At 64.4% G+C, this 19,407-nt stretch overlaps 3 protein-coding genes across 5 annotated transcripts in view; all 3 read left to right on the top strand.

Moving 5' to 3' along the window:
* The first annotated feature begins 3,001 nt into the window (after nucleotides 1–3,001).
* CIRBP (cold inducible RNA binding protein) lies at nucleotides 3,002–7,828 on the top strand. 3 transcript variants are annotated; one of them, XR_005647846.1, is made up of 8 exons: nucleotides 3,002–3,139; nucleotides 4,220–4,328; nucleotides 4,411–4,517; nucleotides 4,592–4,730; nucleotides 4,829–4,910; nucleotides 5,020–5,090; nucleotides 7,418–7,550; nucleotides 7,678–7,828. XR_005647846.1 is itself a non-coding variant. In XM_039839077.1 (7 exons), exons 2-7 carry the CDS (start codon nucleotides 4,226–4,228, stop codon nucleotides 5,474–5,476), a joined length of 519 nt encoding a protein of 172 aa, XP_039695011.1. In that variant the 5' UTR covers nucleotides 3,002–3,139; nucleotides 4,220–4,225; the 3' UTR covers nucleotides 5,477–6,229. The 3 variants fall into 3 exon arrangements, 1 of the variants encoding a protein (XP_039695011.1); XR_005647847.1 differs by having other exon boundaries at nucleotides 7,675–7,828; XM_039839077.1 differs by lacking the exons at nucleotides 7,418–7,550; nucleotides 7,678–7,828 and adding an exon at nucleotides 5,460–6,229.
* A 1,060-nt stretch (nucleotides 7,829–8,888) lies between these two features.
* On the top strand, nucleotides 8,889–11,371 carry FAM174C (family with sequence similarity 174 member C). Its single transcript, XM_039839079.1, has 3 exons — nucleotides 8,889–9,209; nucleotides 10,182–10,298; nucleotides 10,985–11,371. Coding segments are annotated over exons 1-3 (405 nt in total). The 5' UTR covers nucleotides 8,889–8,922; the 3' UTR covers nucleotides 10,986–11,371.
* Nucleotides 11,372–16,614: 5,243 nt separating this feature from the next.
* The window catches only part of EFNA2 (ephrin A2), an 11,666-nt gene continuing 8,873 nt past the window's right edge, over nucleotides 16,615–19,407 (top strand). Inside the window, exon 1 of the mRNA XM_039839069.1 lies at nucleotides 16,615–16,788. Within this exon, the coding sequence (XP_039695003.1) occupies nucleotides 16,649–16,788 (140 nt within the window). The 5' untranslated portion in view covers nucleotides 16,615–16,648. The remainder of the gene's footprint in view (nucleotides 16,789–19,407) is intronic.

The raw sequence follows: 19,407 nt of genomic DNA, 5'->3' as shown, positions 1-19,407 counted from the left end.
GGGTCTACACGCAAGCCCCGTGTTCTTCACGTGCGGCGCCATGCAGGCGTGTGCCTATGTGTGCGCACGCACACACCTCCACGCCAGTTTGCACACACGTGGGTTCCATACACACTCGTGTCCATACAAGCATGTGTCCCCAGAAATCCTTGTTTCTCCGACTCTGTGCCCACGAGTCCCCTGCCCACAGGCACACATGTGCACCACACCTGGCAACGCGCGCACACATCCAGTCTCCACTTCCCCCACCCTGGCTCGGGGCCCCGCGGATTTGATCCAGGCGGGCAGGCTGCAGTCTGTGCCAGGACCGTCCCGCTTCCGCGCCCCCGCCCGCCGGCCGCCAGGTGCACGGGCCCGGGCCCCGCCCGACAGGCCGGGAGGGGGCGGTAATTACGCGGGCCCGAGGGTGCCCCCCACACGCGTCTTTCATCTTGTCCACGCCCATCCCAGGCCCAGACCGTCATTACCGCCTCGCGCCCGGTCATTAGCCCAGGTCGGGGGAGGACCGGCGTCTGGCCGGCCAGGCCCTGAGTGAAGGCGGGGGTCGGTGCGGGAGCCAGGCCGCCGCACCCCCGTCTCCATGGCGACGCTGGCGTGGGGCGGGTCGGGTCATGGCTGCGGAGGGGCCAGGAGGCGGGCGGCCCCTTGGAGAGGGTCGATATGCTAACGCACCGACCGGACCCTCCGGTCCTAATCCCCGTCCCGCCGGGCAGGCGGCGAGCACCCCGCGTCTGGGCCGCGAATAGCAGCCTCGCCCCCGCCCGCGGCTATTTTGAGCCCCCTCCTCCCCGTCTGCCGCCCCCTCTGGCGCTCGGGTTGAGGCACGGGGCGAGACAGGGACCCCCTCCCACGCTGGGACACGCGGCGGGGCGCTGGATATGCTGGCGGGACCCGGAGCCCGGGGCCAGAGTGACAGCGAGGCCGCAGCGCCCCCTCGTGTCCGTGGGAAGAACGTGGTGCAGCGGCTGTGGCAAGAATGAGGCCGTCCCATCCCCCTGAGAGTATCCTCACTGGGACACACGATTCTGGTTACACACTGCGTCGCAGGGACACGCAGACGCAGGTAACCACAGAAACAAGTATGGAGACAGGTTACACACCTGCGAAACAGGTACACGGGACCCACGCAATGCCTGGTGCAGGCACACCTGGCGAAATATCCACAGGTATGGCTCCACACCATCATGGGAACCCAGGACAGTCGTGGGTACACATGGAGCCCGTATCCAGCAACGGGATCGTAGTAAACGCTTAATAACTGCGTGCCGGCGGAATGAATGAATGAATGAACAGGGCACTTCACAAAACCAGGAGAAGGCGGACTCGGAACCACAGACCGGTGGGGGCGGGGCGGAGAGCGATCGGGGAGCGGGGACTGCAGGGACCCCGTGGCCTGGGATGGGGCAAGGAGCCTCCGACCTGACTTTACTAGGAAAGCAGATCAGAAAGGGTGGGCGGGAATTGCTCCTGGGCTGGGGAGCCGGGCCCCAGGCCCCCCCCTTGGGCTGCCAGCGGGAGGGGGAGCTAAGTGCTGATGCCTTTCTCTGCTCCTTTTAATAACCACGCTGCGTGAGTGGCTGACGCAGCAGCGGGCTGCTGCTGACTGGGAGTTGTTTAGGGGGGAGGTGCAGAGGGGCGGCGGTGAATCATGAGCTGCCACCTGCCAGGAAGGGAAGTCTCAGCGACCTTGGCACGGGAATCTGGGTCCATCCCCAAGGGGTTCCCTGCTGCATCAGTTAAGATCCCACCTGAGAATCAGAAATTGAGCTGGAACTTCTCTGGAGGAGTGGGCAGTAAAGCCGGCTGTGTGAGGTGGGGGGGGGGGGCTCTGAAATCCCAGAGCATTTCTGCGGAGGTCTGCCTTCTGAAGCCTTTCTAGGCTGGGGCTGTAACATGGGTCTTTGGTCTGACAGGCGGAAGTCTGCACTAGCTTCTTCCCCCAATGGAAAGGGCCAGGGCCTCGGGAGGCCTGGGCAGGGGGCAAGTGTTGCCTATAAGAGGAGCGCCCATAAAATGGCCTTGAGGCTCCCCAGGCACAGCCTTGGGGTTGAGGGTCTCTACAAAGCTGCTTCTCCTGATAGCAGAGATCTTGGGACGCCTCTAAAAGAGGAAAATGACGCAAGGGAGGAGCAGAGCCGGCCCCCCATGGGTAGTGAGTGGGTTCTGGGTATGGTGGGGCAGAGGTGCTAGAGACTGGTGGAGGAAGGCTGGGGCTGAGCTGAATGCAGGGGTGCAGTGGGCACTCGAGGGCTGGGCCCAGTGGTGGGCTTGGGAGGCCAGGTGGAGGTCAGCCTGAGGTCTAGAGCTGCAATGCACAAGTGTTCCGCCAGGTGGGGGTGGGGGTGGGGGCGAGGCGAAGTCAGGGTTAGGTTGGAGTTAGGTGTGGGTGCGGGTTGGGTAAAGTTGGGGTGCCCGAAAGTTGGGAAGTAGGAGGAATTGGGACAGTGGGTGGTGGATACTGGAGTCCACATAAATGGGCATGTGTCAGTATTGGAGTTTGGTGGACTTTGCAGCCGATCACGTGATTTCAGGAGCTTTAGGGTCCTGGGAGTGCTCGGGTGTGGGTTATGTGGGCAAGTGTATCAGGACTGGTGCTGGGGTTCAGATGAAGTTGGGGCATCCGAGACCTTGGGCTTCGTGGCTGCGGAACCCTGGGTGAGGTCAATATGCCGGCGATTGCTGGAGCACAGCAAAGGTCAATGGTGGGGCGACGCCCGGGGCTCCGGCCCTCGGCATCAGAGGCCTGAGCCCCGCTTTGTTCCCGGCCGGCGGCCTGGAGGCGGGCACGCGGAAGTGGGTCAACCCCGCCCCGACGCGCGCCTGCCACGCCCCCCGCTCGCGGGTGGGGGACTGCGGACCGTGCGCATCCCCGCCAATCATCGCGCCCCGAGCCGGCGCGCGGAAGGAGGCGGGGCCGAAACAAGCCCGGCCCCCCAGCTCATGAATATGAGGCGCGGCCGTGGCCTCTGGGGCCTGGGATTGGCCAGTGCTGTGCGGGGGGCGGGCGCGGGGGGCGGAGCCCGGAGGCGATGTACATAAGGCCGGGCGCCCGGCGCCCCCCTCACTCGCGCGTTAGGAGACTCTGGTCGTTCTGCTTCGCCGTCTTTCCGCCTGCGTGAGGGACCTGCCCGACACAGTGGTGAGGGCCCTGGCGGCACCGGCTCCACGGGCCCGGGCGGCGGGCGGCCTGTAGCCGTACAGACGAGGCGGGGCAGCGGCGGCACGCCCCTGGGCGGGGGTGGTCCCAGGGCGGGCCCGGGGTAGAGTCCGCCCCGCCGGCGGCGAGGGGCAGCGAGAGACCGGGCCGAGTCGCGGCCGCTGGTCGTCTCCTCGGTAGCCTAGGCTCGCCGAGAGCGAGACACCACCGCAAAATGGCGGCGGCGAGCGCGAGGCTGTGCCCCGCGAAATGGCGGGAGCGCCGAGTTCCCGGATGAAGTGGCGCAGGCCGCGCGCAGAGCGCATGCGCGCGGCGAGGGCGGGCCTGGGGCGGAGCCACGTGGCGGGGCCCGTTCGGGACTCCGGCTTTCCCGGTTTCCCGTTGCAGTTGCAGGAGGGCAACGCGCTCCCCCTCCCCCCCGTGTCCCACTCTGCATCCCGTCGTGCTAAGTTTGGTTGAGTTGCGCGGTTCCAGGCCTGTGTTTCCGGAGCCATTTGGCAGAGGGCCCAATCCGGAAAAGGGTCGCTCTTAAGTCAGCACCCGCCCCTTATCTCCACGTCGGAGCCTCTCCCCACTCTCTTTCCCTCCCCCTTGTTCCCTATGGAGGCCCAACCTACCACCCATCCTACAGAGGACCATTTTGCCACTCTGCGCCTGGGCGATTGTGTTAGGAATTAGGCCTCCGTTTGCAAAGGCGGGCGGGACGAGGCGCACTCGGCCGGTTATGAAGTAGGACGTACTTCCTCTGAGTGTCCATCCCTAAACGTACCCTAAGACGACATTTGAGGTCCAGAGCCAGGGCTGCACTGAAGAGAGCCGGGGTGTGGTCCCTCCCTCAGGGAGCCCCGGTGCCGGGCGGGCTTGAGCAGGAAAAAGGGGCCCAGGGCGATGAACGAGTTCTGAGTATTTTTGAGTTAAGTTCTGGATGTGGGCTTGGGATGAGTAAGTGACGGAAATTTCCCAGTGAGTTCCTATTAAGCACAAGCTCTTTGTATAAACTGTAATGGGGTGAGCGATGAAGCCCCTGGAGGGTTTCTTTGAGGATTTCAATGTTTGTTACAGGCTGCCATGGCATCAGACGAAGGCAAACTTTTCGTTGGAGGGCTCAGTTTTGACACTAACGAACAGTCGCTGGAGCAGGTGTTTTCCAAATACGGACAGATTTCCGAAGGTGAGGCCGGCGCCGGGCCGACGGCTGAGCAGGGCCTCTCCTGGGGAGGCTGGGTGTCAACTGCAGATCTTTTCTCCTGCAGTGGTGGTCGTGAAAGACAGGGAGACTCAGCGGTCGCGGGGCTTTGGGTTTGTCACCTTCGAGAACATCGACGATGCCAAGGACGCCATGATGGCTATGAACGGGAAGGTGAGAGGCACGGGGTTCGGGCTCCTGAGGGTGGGAGGTGAAGAGGCTGACCTGAGTCAATCTCCCTTCTCCAGTCTGTGGACGGGCGACAGATCCGAGTTGACCAGGCCGGCAAGTCGTCTGACAACCGATCCCGTGGGTACCGAGGTGGCTCTGCCGGGGGCCGGGGCTTCTTCCGTGGGGGCCGAGGCCGGGGCCGTGGGTTCTCCAGGGGTGAGTGCCACTCTTGGGGCCTGAGGCCCTTGGGGTCAGGGTGGGGGAGGTGTTGGCAGGAGCTGGTACCCACTTGTTCTTCCTGTCCCTGTTTGTAGGAGGAGGGGACCGAGGCTACGGGGGAAGCCGGTTCGAGTCCAGGAGTGGGGGCTATGGGGGCTCCAGAGACTACTACAGCAGGTGAGGGTGTGGTCTCGTGCTGAGCACGGCAGGCTTCTGTCTGGACGCTGGCGCGCAGGGGCGAGCAGACCGAGGGGCGCTCCAACACCCACATGTGTCCTTCCCACAGCCGGAGTCAGGGTGGTGGCTATGGCGACCGGAGCTCGGGCGGGTCCTACAGAGACAGCTATGACAGTTACGGTAAGTCACGCTCTGAGGGCCTGCGGTGGGAGCTCAGCAAGCCCTCTGTGAGCGACACTCAGACCTTGTCACTGTGCTTGCCCGTGAGGGATGAGACTGTCTTCTGAGGTCTCGCTGCCAGCAGCCGTTTTTGCCACAAAACAAAAGCTAAGCCAGACTGACCAAGGAGGAAAGGGAGACGAGGGGCCCGCCGAGCGGGCAGCATAAGTGCATGTGCGGCCGCCCGGCCCCGCCGCCCTCGGCTGTGGGGGGGGTTGGTTGCTCCTGAGGCCGCAGGGCCGAGCCCTCCAGGTCTGGACCCGGGAGTGGAATGCTGCCTCTTGTCGCGTGCTTCAGTGCCTTTACACTGTACCTGCTTCTTGTTCTCAGCTACACACAACGAGTAAAAATCCTTCCTGCTCAAGATCGTCCTTCCAATGGCTGTATATTTAAAGATTTTGGGAGCTTCGCTGAATCGTTAATGTGTAGTGAACACACCTCCTTGTACCCACTTTTGTAGTCTTATCGGTTCTGATCTTGTCAAACACAGCCTGACTGCTTCTGACCCCCAGATGGCCTCATTACTAGACTTTTCTTTTTAAGGAAGCGCTGTTCGTTTTTAAGGGTTTTAAAAACGTTTTGAAAAGCACTTCAGATTTCACTTTTTTTTTTTTTTTTTTTCTTTTTTACCATGAGCCATGAGTTTTTAAGAAAATCATCGGGGTCGTGTGGGTTTTGTTTTTGTTTGTGGTTGTGTTCCCTTTTTTATTTCCCTTTCTATTGGGGTTGGCCCCGTGAAGTTGGGTGGGTGCCCCAATTCAGTCCTCCCTGAGATCGGACTCTGAGTCCACTGTGTCGGAAGCTGACGAAGCTGTGGCTTTTTTCCAGCTCCGCGTACTGTTTCTGAGTGTAGCTCGGTAGGCCCCGCCCCTGGGCAGCAGCAGAGGGGCCCGGCTGTACGGCCCATCCGTGCTGTGTGTGACCCACAGTCGCCTTGCAGACGTCCCTGAGAGGTTCTTGAAAATGTTTATTTATATTGTCCTTTTTTACTGGAAGACGTGTGCATATCCCATCGATGTTGTATTTGAAGTGGTTAAGGAATTCTTGTACGCAGTTTTCTTTGGCTTTACGAAGCCGATTAAAAGACCGTCTGAAACGAACCTCGCTCTGCCAAGTTCCCTTTCATTGCACAACGCACTCCCGCCGCGAGCACGCGGCGCCCAGCCCGCAGCAGTGAGGGCAGCTTGCGGAGCAGGCCCGCGAGTCCTGCCTGAGGTCCACGGACAGCTAGACCCAGGAAGGCAGAGTAAACTGACACTGGCGGGCCCCTCGTGACAGCCGACTGCCACTGGTCCCCGTTAGCCGAGCAGGTGGGTGACGGGAGTGGGCAGGCCAGACCGCAGGGCAGCCCTGGGAGGCTTCTGGCAGTGACAGCCGGAGGGCTCGACGGGGCGGGCAGCTCAGCAGAGACAGTGGACATACGGGCACCTGACGCTGACCCAACTGCCTTAGCCCAGGATCAGGCCAGAGAGCGGACCGCAGGCAGTGTCCCTGGGGGACTGCAGACCGACGGCTCGTTAGCTTAGTCTTGCTGTTGCTTCACAAGTTCTGAGCGTTCTCCGCTAGCCTGTGGAAGCTGCAGCCCTCGGAGGACAGAAGTGTTGTGCGCCCAACAGAAACCTCTGAGACGCAAGCTGCTCCCTTGGCTAGCTCATATGTGGAAATAGCCCTGTAATTCGAGGTAACTCCTTTCGCTCGTGTCCACATCCCTCCTCTTGTCGAGCTCGTTTGAAAGTAAAGTAACGTGCCCGGGGAATGTTCCCTTGACTGGTTTTTGCTTTTCCATTTTTCTTTTTTGAATCAAGCTAGAACTAAAGTCAGACCCTGGCCGTAACTTCCCCGCCTGCGGCCAGGTGAGCGGCCCGGGCAGTCACGCTTCGCAAGTAGGTTCGATCCGTAAGCGGGATTGGAGACCACCGAACATCTTGCCTTTTGGATTTTTTGTTCGTCAATTGACCGTCTTTTTCCAGACCTCCTTAAGTCATGCTCCTAACCGTAGCGCTCTGATGTCTGTTGCCGCCATGAGTTTTTTCCCAGAGCCCACACCAGTCTCTAAGCAGCTCCATCCCAAGTGGGTCGCTGGCTCTGCTTAGGGATGGAACGTGGCCTGGCCCACCTGAAAGGCGCAGGCCTGCCCTGGGCACGCTGGCTCGTGATGGGGCCTTCTGTCGGAATGGCCCCGCTGACTAGCTTGACACCCTCCTAGGCGCTGTGGATGGTTTCAGGGGAGGTGGGGGGGCAGTTGTGAGCACGTCAGGACCGGGGAGTGCGCTCCTTTGCTTTGGCAGGTTGAAGGGAGACCAGTGTGATTCAGAAGGGCGGCCTGAGAGCGGCAAAGACCTGGGCTCACCGTCCCAAGAGGGACTTCACCTGGGAGCAGGAGCCAGAGGCGCAGTGCCCTGCCCTCACAGCTGGTCACCTGTAAGTGCTTTTCTGTGTGGGGGACGGGAAGTCCTTTGGTGGGTTCTCTGGTGTCATTTTCCACAGGGAGCATGGGCGTGGTCGCTTGCTGGAGCCAGCTCGCCCCCATCCTTCATTTTTCCAGCAGGTGCTTCGTTGGCGCGGTTGGGGTGTGGGCCTTCAAGTTGCTCCAGGAGGATGGGTGTGTTGACAGCTCGCATGTGGCCAGTACTCACCTGCGGCAGCGTGACAGGACGTGGAAGTCAGATTTGAATAAAGGGCGTGTGTCCACCCAGAAATCTTGAGTCTGGTTTGGGGCGCGGCAGCGGAGGAGGGTGGGTCCCTGAGCCTCAGGTGGAAGCTGCGTGGGAAGGGGTGGGTGCTGGTGTGAGTCCCTCAGAAAAGGCCTCATCTGGCCTCGGTTCAGGGAACAAGCTGGACCGGAACCAGACCAGTCGGTCACTTCGTCGTCTTGGGGTCTGAGGAGGTGGAGGTGCTCCCTGGGGCTCCTCATCTGAAGGGGGCACTCAGATCTTCCAGGGTCCTGGCAAAGGTCTTGGGCACGGTGCCCCTGAACACTTTTCATCTGTGCTGCACACAGGGCCCAGCTTGCTTTCTGAGCTGGTTCGACTCCTGCTCCTGCTCCGGTCATGGGGTACAGACAGTTGGACCCTTGGCCTGTCAGCCCAACTGCCGCCAGGGCGGGGAGGATGGAAGTAGTCGATGTAGTGTGTGGTCAGGGTGGCGAAGGTGCCCTTCCACCCCCTCACCTCCTGGGTGTGGCCCAGCGGGATTCCCAGGCTAGGGCACATGGGCCTCCTCTGGGAGGGCTTAGCCTGCAGCAAGGGCCACCCCGGTGGTCCCACCAGGCCCCCTAGGGTGAGCCTAGCTGGGGACCAGAAGAGCTGAGTTCCCAAGGCTGCCCCCGTAGGATGGAAGCCCCAAGGGCCCTGTGCTGAGCAGGCCTTGGCCTTGCCTCCTGCTCTGGTCTTTGACCGCCTTCCACCACGCGCTTTGGGAACCTGGTTTCTGGGGAGTGGTCCTAGGGTACTGGCGAGACGTCACTTCCCCTGCTGCCCAAACTCCGCTCTCCAGGCACCCAGCTCTTGACCTGTCCCCCGGAACAGGGACCTCGGCGTGGCTGTGGCGGTCTGTGCGGGGGGCGGGAGGGAGCAGGGCCGCCACAGGACGCGAGCCGATCCGGGGTGCGCGCGCAGTCGGTGGCGCGCGGAGTACTGTGGAAAACGTCCGGGGTTAAGCGAGGTAAGCGGCCAGGGGGCGGGGCGTCTGGTGCTCGGCTCCGCCCCCCCGCGCTATTGGCCAGCACCGCCCCCGCACCAGTGAGTGACGGGGGCTCCCGGGGGCGGGGCGCAGTCGCCGCTTCCGCCAGGCCATGGGGCCGCGCGTGCTGCCGCTGCTGCTCTTGCTCCTGCCGGCGCTGCTGCTGCTGTTAGCGCCGCTCTGTGGGGCTGAGGAGCCCACGCCTCCGTCGCCGCGCCGCGTGGAGACCACGCTGTCGTCACTGCAGGCCGTGACGAACGGAAGCAAGCCGGACGCGCTGCACAACAGCACGCATCCGGGGCCGCCGGGCTCGCCGGGCTCTCCGCTAATACGCTCCTTCTACGTGCTCACGGGCTTCTGTGGCCTGGTGGCTATCTACTTCCTCATCCGGGCTTTCAGGTGCGTCAGGCGCACGCCGCCGCCGCTCTGGTGCGGCCAATCAGCGCGCGCCTCACTCCGCACGTACTGGGGTGCGAGATCCCCGCTCTTCCGGAGCGGGCGTGGGCCTTTCCGCGGCGTCGTCACGTGGTTTGGGTGCGTGGGCGGGGGCCGGCTGTCACGTGATGTCCTGGTGCTTCGTGACGCGGCGGTGCGGATGTCGCTTTAGCAGAAGTAGCAATCGACGCTGCAGTGTACTTTTGGGGGGCGGGAGGGTGCGCCGGCTTTATGTCCCTGTCTGCATCCCCTCTGCCAAGCGACACCCACCAATCCAAACTGGGCCTGCGACCCCTGCCAATACTATCAGGACTGAGGACTCTTCATCCTTCCCCGCGGCCCACCCACCTTGTTTGGCTCTGGTTCAGGCCCACAGCTTCCGCTTTTCTCTCCCTGTCCGGGGCTGATCTCCGGAGGACTTTTGTCACACAGAGGTGACCATGTCCAGACGCTTTGAATTAGGGGCCCCACTGACACTCCTTTGAGAGCAGCGCTCTTGTTCTGAGCGCTTGACCTTCTTCGCATCCGCCGCAGAAGGTCCCCCTTCTTTCTCTATGGGCAGTCAGGAGCGTGGCTTTCGGCCTGAGGCAGCCCTCAGTTCGGTGCCTCTGACAACCCCTCACCCATGAGACTTAATTAGCTCATCAGTGGAGTGAAACGGACAGCGCCCCCCTCCAGAGGTCCTGGCCCAGGGGCCCGCCAAGGGAGGCGTCCACCTCTCGTTTTCCGTATAAGAGCAGCTAATAATCACTAACGGTTAAAGAGGCACATGTCACGCAATTATATGAGAAGTCTCCACAGCAAGGCTTCAGGGGTGGGGCAGAGGAAGCCGAAGCCAGAAACGAGGGAAGGATCATGCGGGGAAATGGGATGGGGTGTCACTGCCCCCAGAGGTGGCCAGAGACGGCCACTGATGGCACCCGGGACTGCTTCCAGGTTGAAGAAGCCCCAGCGGAGAAGGTACGGCCTCCTGGCCAACACCGACGACTCCACCGAGATGGCCTCTCTGAACAGTGACGAAGAGACCGTCTTTGAGACGAGGAACCTGAGATGGTAGCGCAGCCCTGCCCCCATCGCCCTGGCTCTGGGTGGGTGGGCGTGCGGGCAGAGTTGGAGAGGCGTGAAGGCTGCGTGCTTGGAGTCATCCAAGTAACCACAGCCCAGTTGAAGGCTGTGCGGTCTTGGGCAAGACACGCCCCCCGCGAGCCTCAGTTTCCCACTTTTTTAAGACCAGAAAGGGCCGCAGAGCTTGAATCAGAGCTCTGGGCCCGGCCCTGAAGACCGGGGTCCACACTGCGGGTGTTGTGGAGGGAGGTGGGTGTGGTCTCCTGGCCCCAGGATGAGCATCGTGTGGGGAGTGGGGGACTGGGAAGAGGGCTGGACTGAGGATGCAGGGGCTGCTGGCACAGAGCCTAGCCTGGGTCTGAGCAGGGAGTGATGTCTGTCCCAGCCCCAGCTTGTTGGGGTGCAGGTATGGAGGCCGAACCAGGGGACAGTTCTGATTTCCTGGGCCCCCCAGGGAGACATTGAGATGCTGCGATAGCTTCCCTGGTCTCCTGCCGCCCCTGTCTGGGAGACCCCCTTGTCCCGGCTACACAGGCAGAGCCAAGCAGGCTGGGGGAGGGGAACCCCTGTGGCCCTGGGGGCAGGGGCTGGACAGGTGAGAAGCTCCTGGTCACATGGAGGGTGAGCCCTCAGGCACAGCTCCACATCTCTCACCCCTGCCCCTCATCTTCCAGATGCTCAGGTTGGGGAGGTGGTGTTTCCAGCCGCCCTGAGGGAAGGACGGAGACGGGGGGCCCACTCCCAGGGCCGGGACACCCCCGATTCGGCAGCTGGCCTGAGAGCTCGTGCGGGGACTGCCCAGCCGTCCTGAAGCAGCCTTGGCCTTCCACCTGGACAGGACCACCCACGATGCTAGGTGCAAACCAGAGGGACCCTGGCGGCCCCACCCAGGGCTCTGAGGCCTCCTGGTCAGGCTATGACTTGTTCTGCTGACCCCGCCCCATGGGGACACAACAGCCCTGAGGTGAGGCCTGGCGAGCGAGTGAGCCGAGGGACCTGTTTGGGAGCGCCTTCCTGCTGGGTGGGGGACAATAAAGGCAGCAGTGGCTCTTTGACTGGCACCCTGCTCCACACTGGGCCAGACCTGGCATCCCGGCTCACAGAGCAGGTGTCCGCCGTCCGTGTCCACGCTGGCCTCCTTTGGCCTTGCCATCAGCTGTGCAGAGGGTCTGGGGGAGTCCCACAGCGTGGACAGGGAGGAGGTGGATCCGCCGGGCTCCCTCTTCTGTGCTGTGTTCAGCCTGGGACGCTTCGAGGACCATGCCCTCTGGGACCCTCACCTCACCCCACTCACACTCCCAGCACCCTTGCTGCCTCTCCCCCATCGGCCTCCCGTGGGATCGTTGCTGAACTGGGCCCATCCGGGCACCTCTCATTCCAAGTGAGGGGCTGCGTGGGTTCTCCTGTGGGCCTCATCTTCCCTAGACCCACTGTATATGGGAGGGTCCAGCTTTGTCACCCCTGCCCCCTGTAAATCTGATCTTGGAGAGTCGGAGGGGAGGGGCTGGTGGGTGGCCTGCAGCCTGAGGCTCCCCTAGGTCACTGGCCAGTCACCACGGCCATGTCATTAGAAGGAGCTGCCACCAGGTGGCAGCCTTGCGCTGCCTGGTCTTTGCCCTGCTGGGCCCAGGTGTGGCTTGGGCTCCCCAAACAACTGTACAGGTGGGGGAGATAGGTCCCTCTGGAACCCCTCATTTTTTTTTTTTTTGCCTCCTTCGGAGCCTCACCTTGTCTCCATGTCCACTGTGGGGTGGGTCTTAGGACCCATCACCGCCCTGGGCCTGTCCACAGCCCGCCGCCCCACCTTGCTAGGGCTGAGCCTAGGTTCCGGCCCATTGCCGGGTGCAGGGGCGCCATCTCTGCCATGGCGAGCTGGTCCCCAGCTTGCTTCCTTGCTGTCTGCCTTCCAAGCTCCACTCGCACTTCCCTTTCCCCCTCCAGTGCCCAGCCACCCCTTCCAGGGAGTCCTCCCTGACTGTACCCGGTTCCCCCTGCACCATTCTTTGCAGACCCTCCAAGGTCGAGGAGGTGAGGCCAGAGTCTTTGGGAGGCCTCGAGGTGTTCGCAACCCCTGCCTCTCCGGCCCTGTGGCTTCCTTTCCACACCTGCCCGCCTTTCTCTCCCCGGGCATGTCTCAGCCGCCTCCCTGCTCGCGTCTCCATCTGCGCAGCCTGTCCCTGGGTCTCCTTACGTTTCCGCCTGTCTCTCTCTGCTCCCCGTCTCTCCCTCCGTGTCTGACCCACTGGGACATGCTTTTAACAGGCGCGCAGACACCGTGCCGCCCCCCGCCCTATGATCTGCGCCCCTCTCCGACAGCTCTGAGCAGTTTCTCGAGCTTCAAAAGGCACATTAATTACTCTAATGAGGTCAGGAGAGACCCCGCGTGTTTGCCATCCGGAGCTGGGAACACACTGCCCGCCCTCAGCCCGGCTGCCTCCTGCTCACCCCCGCCAGGGGGGAGGGGCGCCCTATGCGTCCAGGCCCCAGCGCCTGTCCGCGCCCATCAGCCCTGCCTCCCCGCGTTAATGGAGTAATTGGCAGCCCGCCAGGAAGTTAATGCACTATTGGCAGAAATTTCTCGCTTGACTAAAAGCCAGGAGAGAGGGGCCTGTCGGCATAAGATGAAAGGCCGTCCCTGAGCTTTCGGTGGCCTGGTGATAGCGTGTGCGTGTGATGTGTGAGCACGCGAGAGGCTCTTGGCGCCTCCCTCCCCCTCACGTGGTACAGGACACACGCACAGGCCTGCACGCGCTTGGGGTCACCTGCGGCGGGGCCCAGCGGATGCGCAGACGCGGTGCCCAAGGTCCGGCCTGGACCCTCGAGGCCCCGTCCACTGCAACCCCTTCTGGGTGCCAGCTGCCCCCCTAGCAAAGCTGTTCCCTCAGCTCTGCGCAGGTTGGGGTCTCGGGCTCCTAGCTGACCACTCTGTGGCTTCTGCATCTCAGGAATGGGGATGGATGGAAGCTGGTGAGGCTGGACGCCTCGGGCTCATTAAAGGGGCGGCAGCGAGTGGGGATCGGGCGCGTTGTGGGTGGATCCAACAGGGCTGCATCCCGCACACCGGCAGTCAGCAGGCGGGGCGGCTGTGCCTTCTTGGGGTTCCCGGGACCCTGGCCTCTGTGGGGGCTCAGCACCTAATCTTCCTTCTTCAGGCTTCTGAGCTGCCACCCCCCTCCATGACGTCCTGGTCCCAGGCAGGTGTGGCTGTCCAGGTGTACCCAGAGCCACACTGCCCAATATAGTAGCCATGTGTGGCTGTGCCCGTTTACATTAAAAGTGAACTGTGAAACCACACTGCTGCTGGTCACTCCGGCCACACTCCGCCTGCCTTGTAGGCACAGGAGCTGGGGGCACCTGTGTGGGGCGCTGCAGGTCCTGAACATGTCCATCCCAGGACGTCTAGCCCCGGACTGGCAGGTGGTCGCAGTGGAAGGCTGGGGTCTGTCCAGCCTTGGTGCTGGGAGGCTGGAAAGGAAGGTGGGAGGGGAGGAGGAGGGCAGGGAGGAACCAGCAGGGACGAGGGGCCCGTTCAGTGCGACCGTGGCCTTGGCAGCTGCGGGAATTGGGCTGAGCCAGACATGAGGATGGGAATTTTTATCAGCAAGACAAAAGAAGAGGCTTTTATTTCATTTGACGAAAACCGACAGCCTGGGGGGGTTCTCCTTTACCCCTCACCCCAAGTGCAGAGTGGGCTGGTCCCGCTCTGACCAGGGGCAGTGGAGTCCCCAGCAGCCGAGGCCCCATGCTCATCGCCACCCCTTCCCACCAACCCTCACCTGGCCGGCCCGCGGTGTCTGAAAACTGCCAGAGCAGGCGGCGGATTTGGTTCCATTTGTTCTGTGATGAGTTTCTCCCCACGTATTTTTAGCTGTCTCCACGGCTCTGTGGCCTTTGAAGGCCGAGGGCGTGCCGGACATTGATCTCCAGTCTTGGGGATTTGTCCTGCGGGACCAGTGGCAGGGGTAATGGGTGCTGGGGTCAGGGAGCCATGGGTGCTGGGCAGGAGTGCTGAGCACATGCTAGGGGCCAGGTCGGGGCCTGGCTGGGACAAGACCCTCCCTGGGCCTGGTAGATCTTTGAGGCCTGAACCCAAGACTCATCCCTGTACCCAGACTGGGCCTGATGTCTGGCTCTTGGCTTCAGAGGAAGCTTGCTCCAGAATGACCCCTGACCCCAGCTGAGCTCCTGCCGAGGCTGGAGGCTGGGATGCCCCCGGCTCTGGGAGACCTCTTGGGTGCCCACAGCGGGCTGTGGCCAGGCAGCTGCTTTGTGCTCCCACCCCCACTTTGCCCGGGGGCAAGGCCTTGCAGGGGCCCAGCCCTCCCCTCCCCGTCCTCTGCTCCGGGCACATGCCTTTGTTCCTGTCCCTGCTCCCGCTCTGACCTTGAGAGAGACAGAAACAGAAGGAAAACGAGCTTCTGCTCAAATCCGCTCGCGGTGGCGGCTCTCACAGCGGTGGCCCCTGCATGCAAATGAGCCGACCCACCACCGGCCTTTGCCAAGGAGGTCCCCTCAGCTTGGTGTGCCCTTTGCACTCCGTACCGGGATGCGCTCCTGCTGGGTGTGGCAGAGGAGTCCCTGCCCCATCCGTGAGGTCCCATCCAGCAGGAGGGGTCTTGTCCAAGGGCAGAGGGAGCTCCTGGAAGGGCCTCCTTGGCCAGGCAGGACTCCAGGTTGGCTGGGCAAGCCGGCACCCCCAGGGCCTTGGGTCCAGCCATCAGGCCTCTGCTCAGGAGGAGGCTGGCCCTCTGTCCCTAAAAAGCTAGACAGCCCACCCAGGGGCATCCAGGATGTTGGGTGACTGGTGCCCCCGGCCACCTCCGTGCCTCCAGGGCCTGCCCTGACCACCACCTGTCGTCAGGCTCCCACCTCTTCCGTGGGGCCATGGGGCCAGCTCTGGGACAGCCACATGCAGACAGCTCAGAGGACAAGACCCAGAAACCAGAACACCCAGGAAAGACAGGCTGGGCTGCCCCAGGGGCTGTCCTGCGGGGTTCAGGGCACAGGACGGCACAGGCCTTGAAGGACAAAAAGAATTTTAACGGGAAGCACTCCAGGCCGGCTAGTGCGGCTGGCAGGGAAGTAGCTCAGGGTACATGTGGCACACGCCCGCCACGTAGTGTGGCTGGAGTAGGCCCACCTGGCATCCTCGCCGTGCCTGGTGGAAGGCTGGTTCGCTGATCTTTGGCCTCTACCGGTTCGCTTGGATTATCTGTCACATGAGACCTCCCAGAGCCCTTGGCTCCCAGACCCTGCGCCGGGCCTGGGGGACACAGAAACACCCGGAGAGGCGGAGCCAGGCTGGGCACCACTGGCATTTTCCAGCCAGCTCTTGGTGACAGTGTACCTCTTCACACGCCCAGTCAGAGGGAGGCTGTGGCACGAGTCAGGACAGATCTAGAGATAAGGCCTCATCTCCTTGCGGGCATCAGCCCCTGGGAGCGGTCGCTCTGAGCCCCTACACGGCTCAGGGACTCCACGCCTTTGCTGGAGCTGCTGCACCCGCCTGAGCCCCCGTCCAGCCCTCCTCCCCAACAGGACCTTTCCTGCGTGCGCACTTAGGTGCTGAAGGTGCTGGGTGAGAAAACGGGTCCAGAGCGACGTGGCTGCCCCCTGGGGCGGGGCAGCGGGCGGTGGTGGCCTTCTGTTCAGTCCACCGCCAAACTCCCTGCCCGGCGCAAGGAGACTGGGAGTTGGCCCCGCCTGGCTTAGGATGCAGGGTCTGGGTTTGAATACGGGGGTGAGGGGGGCGGGGAGGGGTCGTCTTCATCTCTACGCCTCCAGCTCCTCACACTGGCCAGGCGCTGCAGATGGGCTTGGTGGCCTCAATGGAGATGACCTAGAGGACCTCAGGGACCCTGGTTCAGGGCCGCGTGACGATGATGGGAGTCGTAGGGCCGGGACCCTGGCGGACCTGGGACGCCGGACCTGGGACGCTTCGGGTCGGGGGTGCGGGGCCCGGTTGGTGCGGGAGCCCCTGCCCTCTCCCGCGTGGCCGGGGCACGGCAGGAGGGGGCGCCCGCGGCCCTCCCGGAGCTCGGCGGGACAAAGGCCGGAGCCCCGGCCCCTCCCCAGCGGGTGCGGCGGCGGCGGCGGCCCGCGCTCCGAGAGTCCGCGCGGCCGGGCCGGCGCCCGGGGCGACCCCGGCGCCCCGCCCGCCGCCGCCTGACTTCTCGGCGCCCGAGGTCGCGCGCGCCCAGGCGGGGGCGGCTGGGGATCTCCAAGCGCCGGCGCGCCCTCCCCCCGCCCGCCCCGCGCCCGCCCGCTCGGCGGCGGCGGAGGAGGCGGAGACGGCTGGCAGGCGGCGGCCAGGCGAGCGCGGCGGCCGGACCGGGGCCATGGCGCCCGCGCAGCGCCCGCTGCTGCCCGTGCTGCTGCTGCTGCTGCTGCCGCCGCCGCCGCCCTTAGCGCGCGCCGAGGACGCCGCCCGCGCCAACGCGGACCGCTACGCCGTCTACTGGAACCGCAGCAACCCCAGGTGAGCGCGGCCGCGGGCGGGGACGGCGCCGGGGGGCCGGGGGCAGCGCCCCGGACGCCCCCCACCCCGGGCCGGGCCGCCCTGCCCCGAACTCCGGGCTCCGCCCGCGCGCGCTGCCTCCGGCGTGGGGGCGCCCGGTTCCCCGCTCGCGGGAGCCCCCAGGGAGTCCCGGCCCCCCGGAGTTTGGGGGACTCGCGCCCCGTGTGCATTCTCCCTTTAGGGCGCCTCACTGCCGTGCAGTCTCGAGGGACTTGCGCCCTGCGTGCCCCAGAGCGCCGCCGTCCCGGGAGTTTGGGGAACCCCTCTGGCACCCGCAGAGCCGTGCAGCCCCTAAGTTCCCTCCTGGACTTGGGGGACCTCCCGTCCTCGAGTCTCTCCAGGGAACCGTCCTTTGGAGTTCGTGGGGATCCCCAGGGACCTTGGCACTGAGCTGCTCCTGGAGCTGGGAGACTGGGGTCCCCCGGGGCAAGGAGTCGGTGGACACGTTCTGCCAGTGGGTCCCCAGATTAACTTGGGGAAGTTGGAACGTCCCTTCCTACTGACCTGAGGTCCACCTTCAGTCTATGGACCTCTAGTCCCCATTCTGAGGTACCAGGGGTGTTTGGGGTCAGTCCCTGGAGTCTTGACCAAGTGGGACCTCTCCCCGTTCCTCTAGTGCTGACGGGGAAACTGAGGCGCAGAGGGGCTGAGCAGCTGGTTCAAGGTCACGGTGAGGGAGCAGAGCTGGGGCAGGAACCGGGTGGCCTTGCGCCCAGCCTGCCACGCCTGGCCAACACGCCTCGAGCCCCACCTGCCTGCACAACCTCCTCAGCACCGGGTGCTGAGTACAGTTCGGGGGACAGCAGAAGCCCCTGTTAGAGCGAGAAAAGTTTGCTGGTGACTGACCACGTCCTGGACACCAGCAGAAGCCGCTGGGCCGTCCCTGGGTCTCGAAGGCTGGAGCGGGCTGGGGGTCCCATGGGAGATGGGGCTCCCAGGTCCTGGAGCTCTGTCCTCAGCCCGAGCACTCTGGGTCACGCTGCATTCCCGTGTGGCCGGGCTGCATGTGGGGGACCGAGGGACTGGCCTCTCCACTCCCCACTCCCCTGCCACCGGTCACTTTTTCTGTTGCCATGCGCCGGCCCAGCTGCTCCCTGGAACCGCACGCCCTCCGGCCTCAGGCAGAGTTGCAGAAAGGGCAGCATCCGAGGCCGGCCCTGCGACGGGGGCACTGGTCCCCGTTCAGGGGACAGGGAGCGCGCCCAGCTCCCCCTCGGCGCCTCTGCTGCCGGCTCGGACCCCACACCAAGGAGGGCCGGCTGGGCCACCGCGGAGCCGTCCCCGGTCCCCTGCACAGCCGGCCCCACCGGTCACATGTGGCTTTGATTAAGGCTCTTCCCTGCAGCCGGCCGAGCAGGGACCCCAGCGGGCAGCGCTTCCGCGGCCCAAGTTTTTGGTTTCAGCTCCGGAATCCCGTCCCCGGCGTGGCCTGTCCTTTGTTCTAGGAAACGCCAAACGCACAAGGAGCCCGCGAATGGGGACAGCCGGGGGTCGCTGGGGCCGCCCGCCGCCCCACCTGCCACAGGGCCAGGCCGCCCGCAGGGTCCCACCAGGGGAACGAGGCACCGGTCCCGGCCCCACTGGCCGCTCGGCCACCTCCTGTTAATGCCCTGACAGGCCTGCTCTGACCAGCCAGCCACCCGAGGGGAGGCACCGCTGGCTGGGTGCAGACCCCAGCCGGCAGGGCGTCTCGCCTCCCTCTCCCCTTCCTCCTCCTGCCTGGGGCATCCTGGGTGAGAAGGCGCCTCCCTGACATCTAGTGATGGGACTGGGGTCCGTCCGGGTCCAGACTGGGGCTCTGGTCATCGCGGAGGTCAGGGGCTCGGTCAAAGGGGCCACGGAGCCTGGGGACCTCTGGAGAGGTTTGGTGCCCTGGGCAGCCGGACCAGGACCGGCGCCCAGAGATGGGGTGTTCCGGGCACAGGAGGAGGAGGAGGCGTTGGGTCTCGGGGTCCAGGGCGCCGAGTTCGGGGACCGCGGCGCCAGGGAGAGGCGCAGGGTCGGGGAGCATGAGGCAGTCTCAGAGCCAGAGTCGAGAGACAGGCCTGGTCAGGGACATGCGAGGATGGGGTCGAGTCGGAGTCTGGCGGGGGCATTCGGGAGACGGGGGCGCAGGGCCAGGGGCCATGCCCGAGAGGGGGTGCCCTGTGAGGGGGCGCTCGCAAAAGGCACCGTGAGGAAGGGACGGAGCCAGGCTGGGCAGCTCGCTCAGGCAGGGGACAGAGGGGCGGTACAGGAGCCAAGGGACGGACGGGCTCAGACGGGGACGGACAGGCACTGTGGTGAGGCTGGCCACCTCGCCAGCGGGCCTGGGACCTGCCCTGAGGCGGTGGGCGGCCGTTTCCCAAACGCACCCTCCTGCCCCGCAGACCATTTCCCGCACACAGGCGGCCGCAGAGGTGGCAGAGCGAGCCCCACACCCGCCTCCACGCCGGCACGGGGGGTCCCACCGCCTGTCCAGCACCCGGCATCCCCACCAGCCGCTGTCCATCGCCGGCCTGGCTGCTGGTCGTCTCTGGACCTGTCCCCAGCCAGGCCGGCCGCCCTCGCCTGGCCCGGCCACGGGCCGAGTGTAGGGCT

The sequence above is a fragment of the Pteropus medius genome, unplaced genomic scaffold, assembly GCF_902729225.1.
Source record: "Pteropus medius unplaced genomic scaffold, Ma_sr-lr_union100, whole genome shotgun sequence".
Classification (NCBI taxonomy): Eukaryota; Metazoa; Chordata; class Mammalia; order Chiroptera; family Pteropodidae; genus Pteropus; species Pteropus medius.
This window is presented reverse-complemented; position numbering and strand designations above follow the sequence as displayed.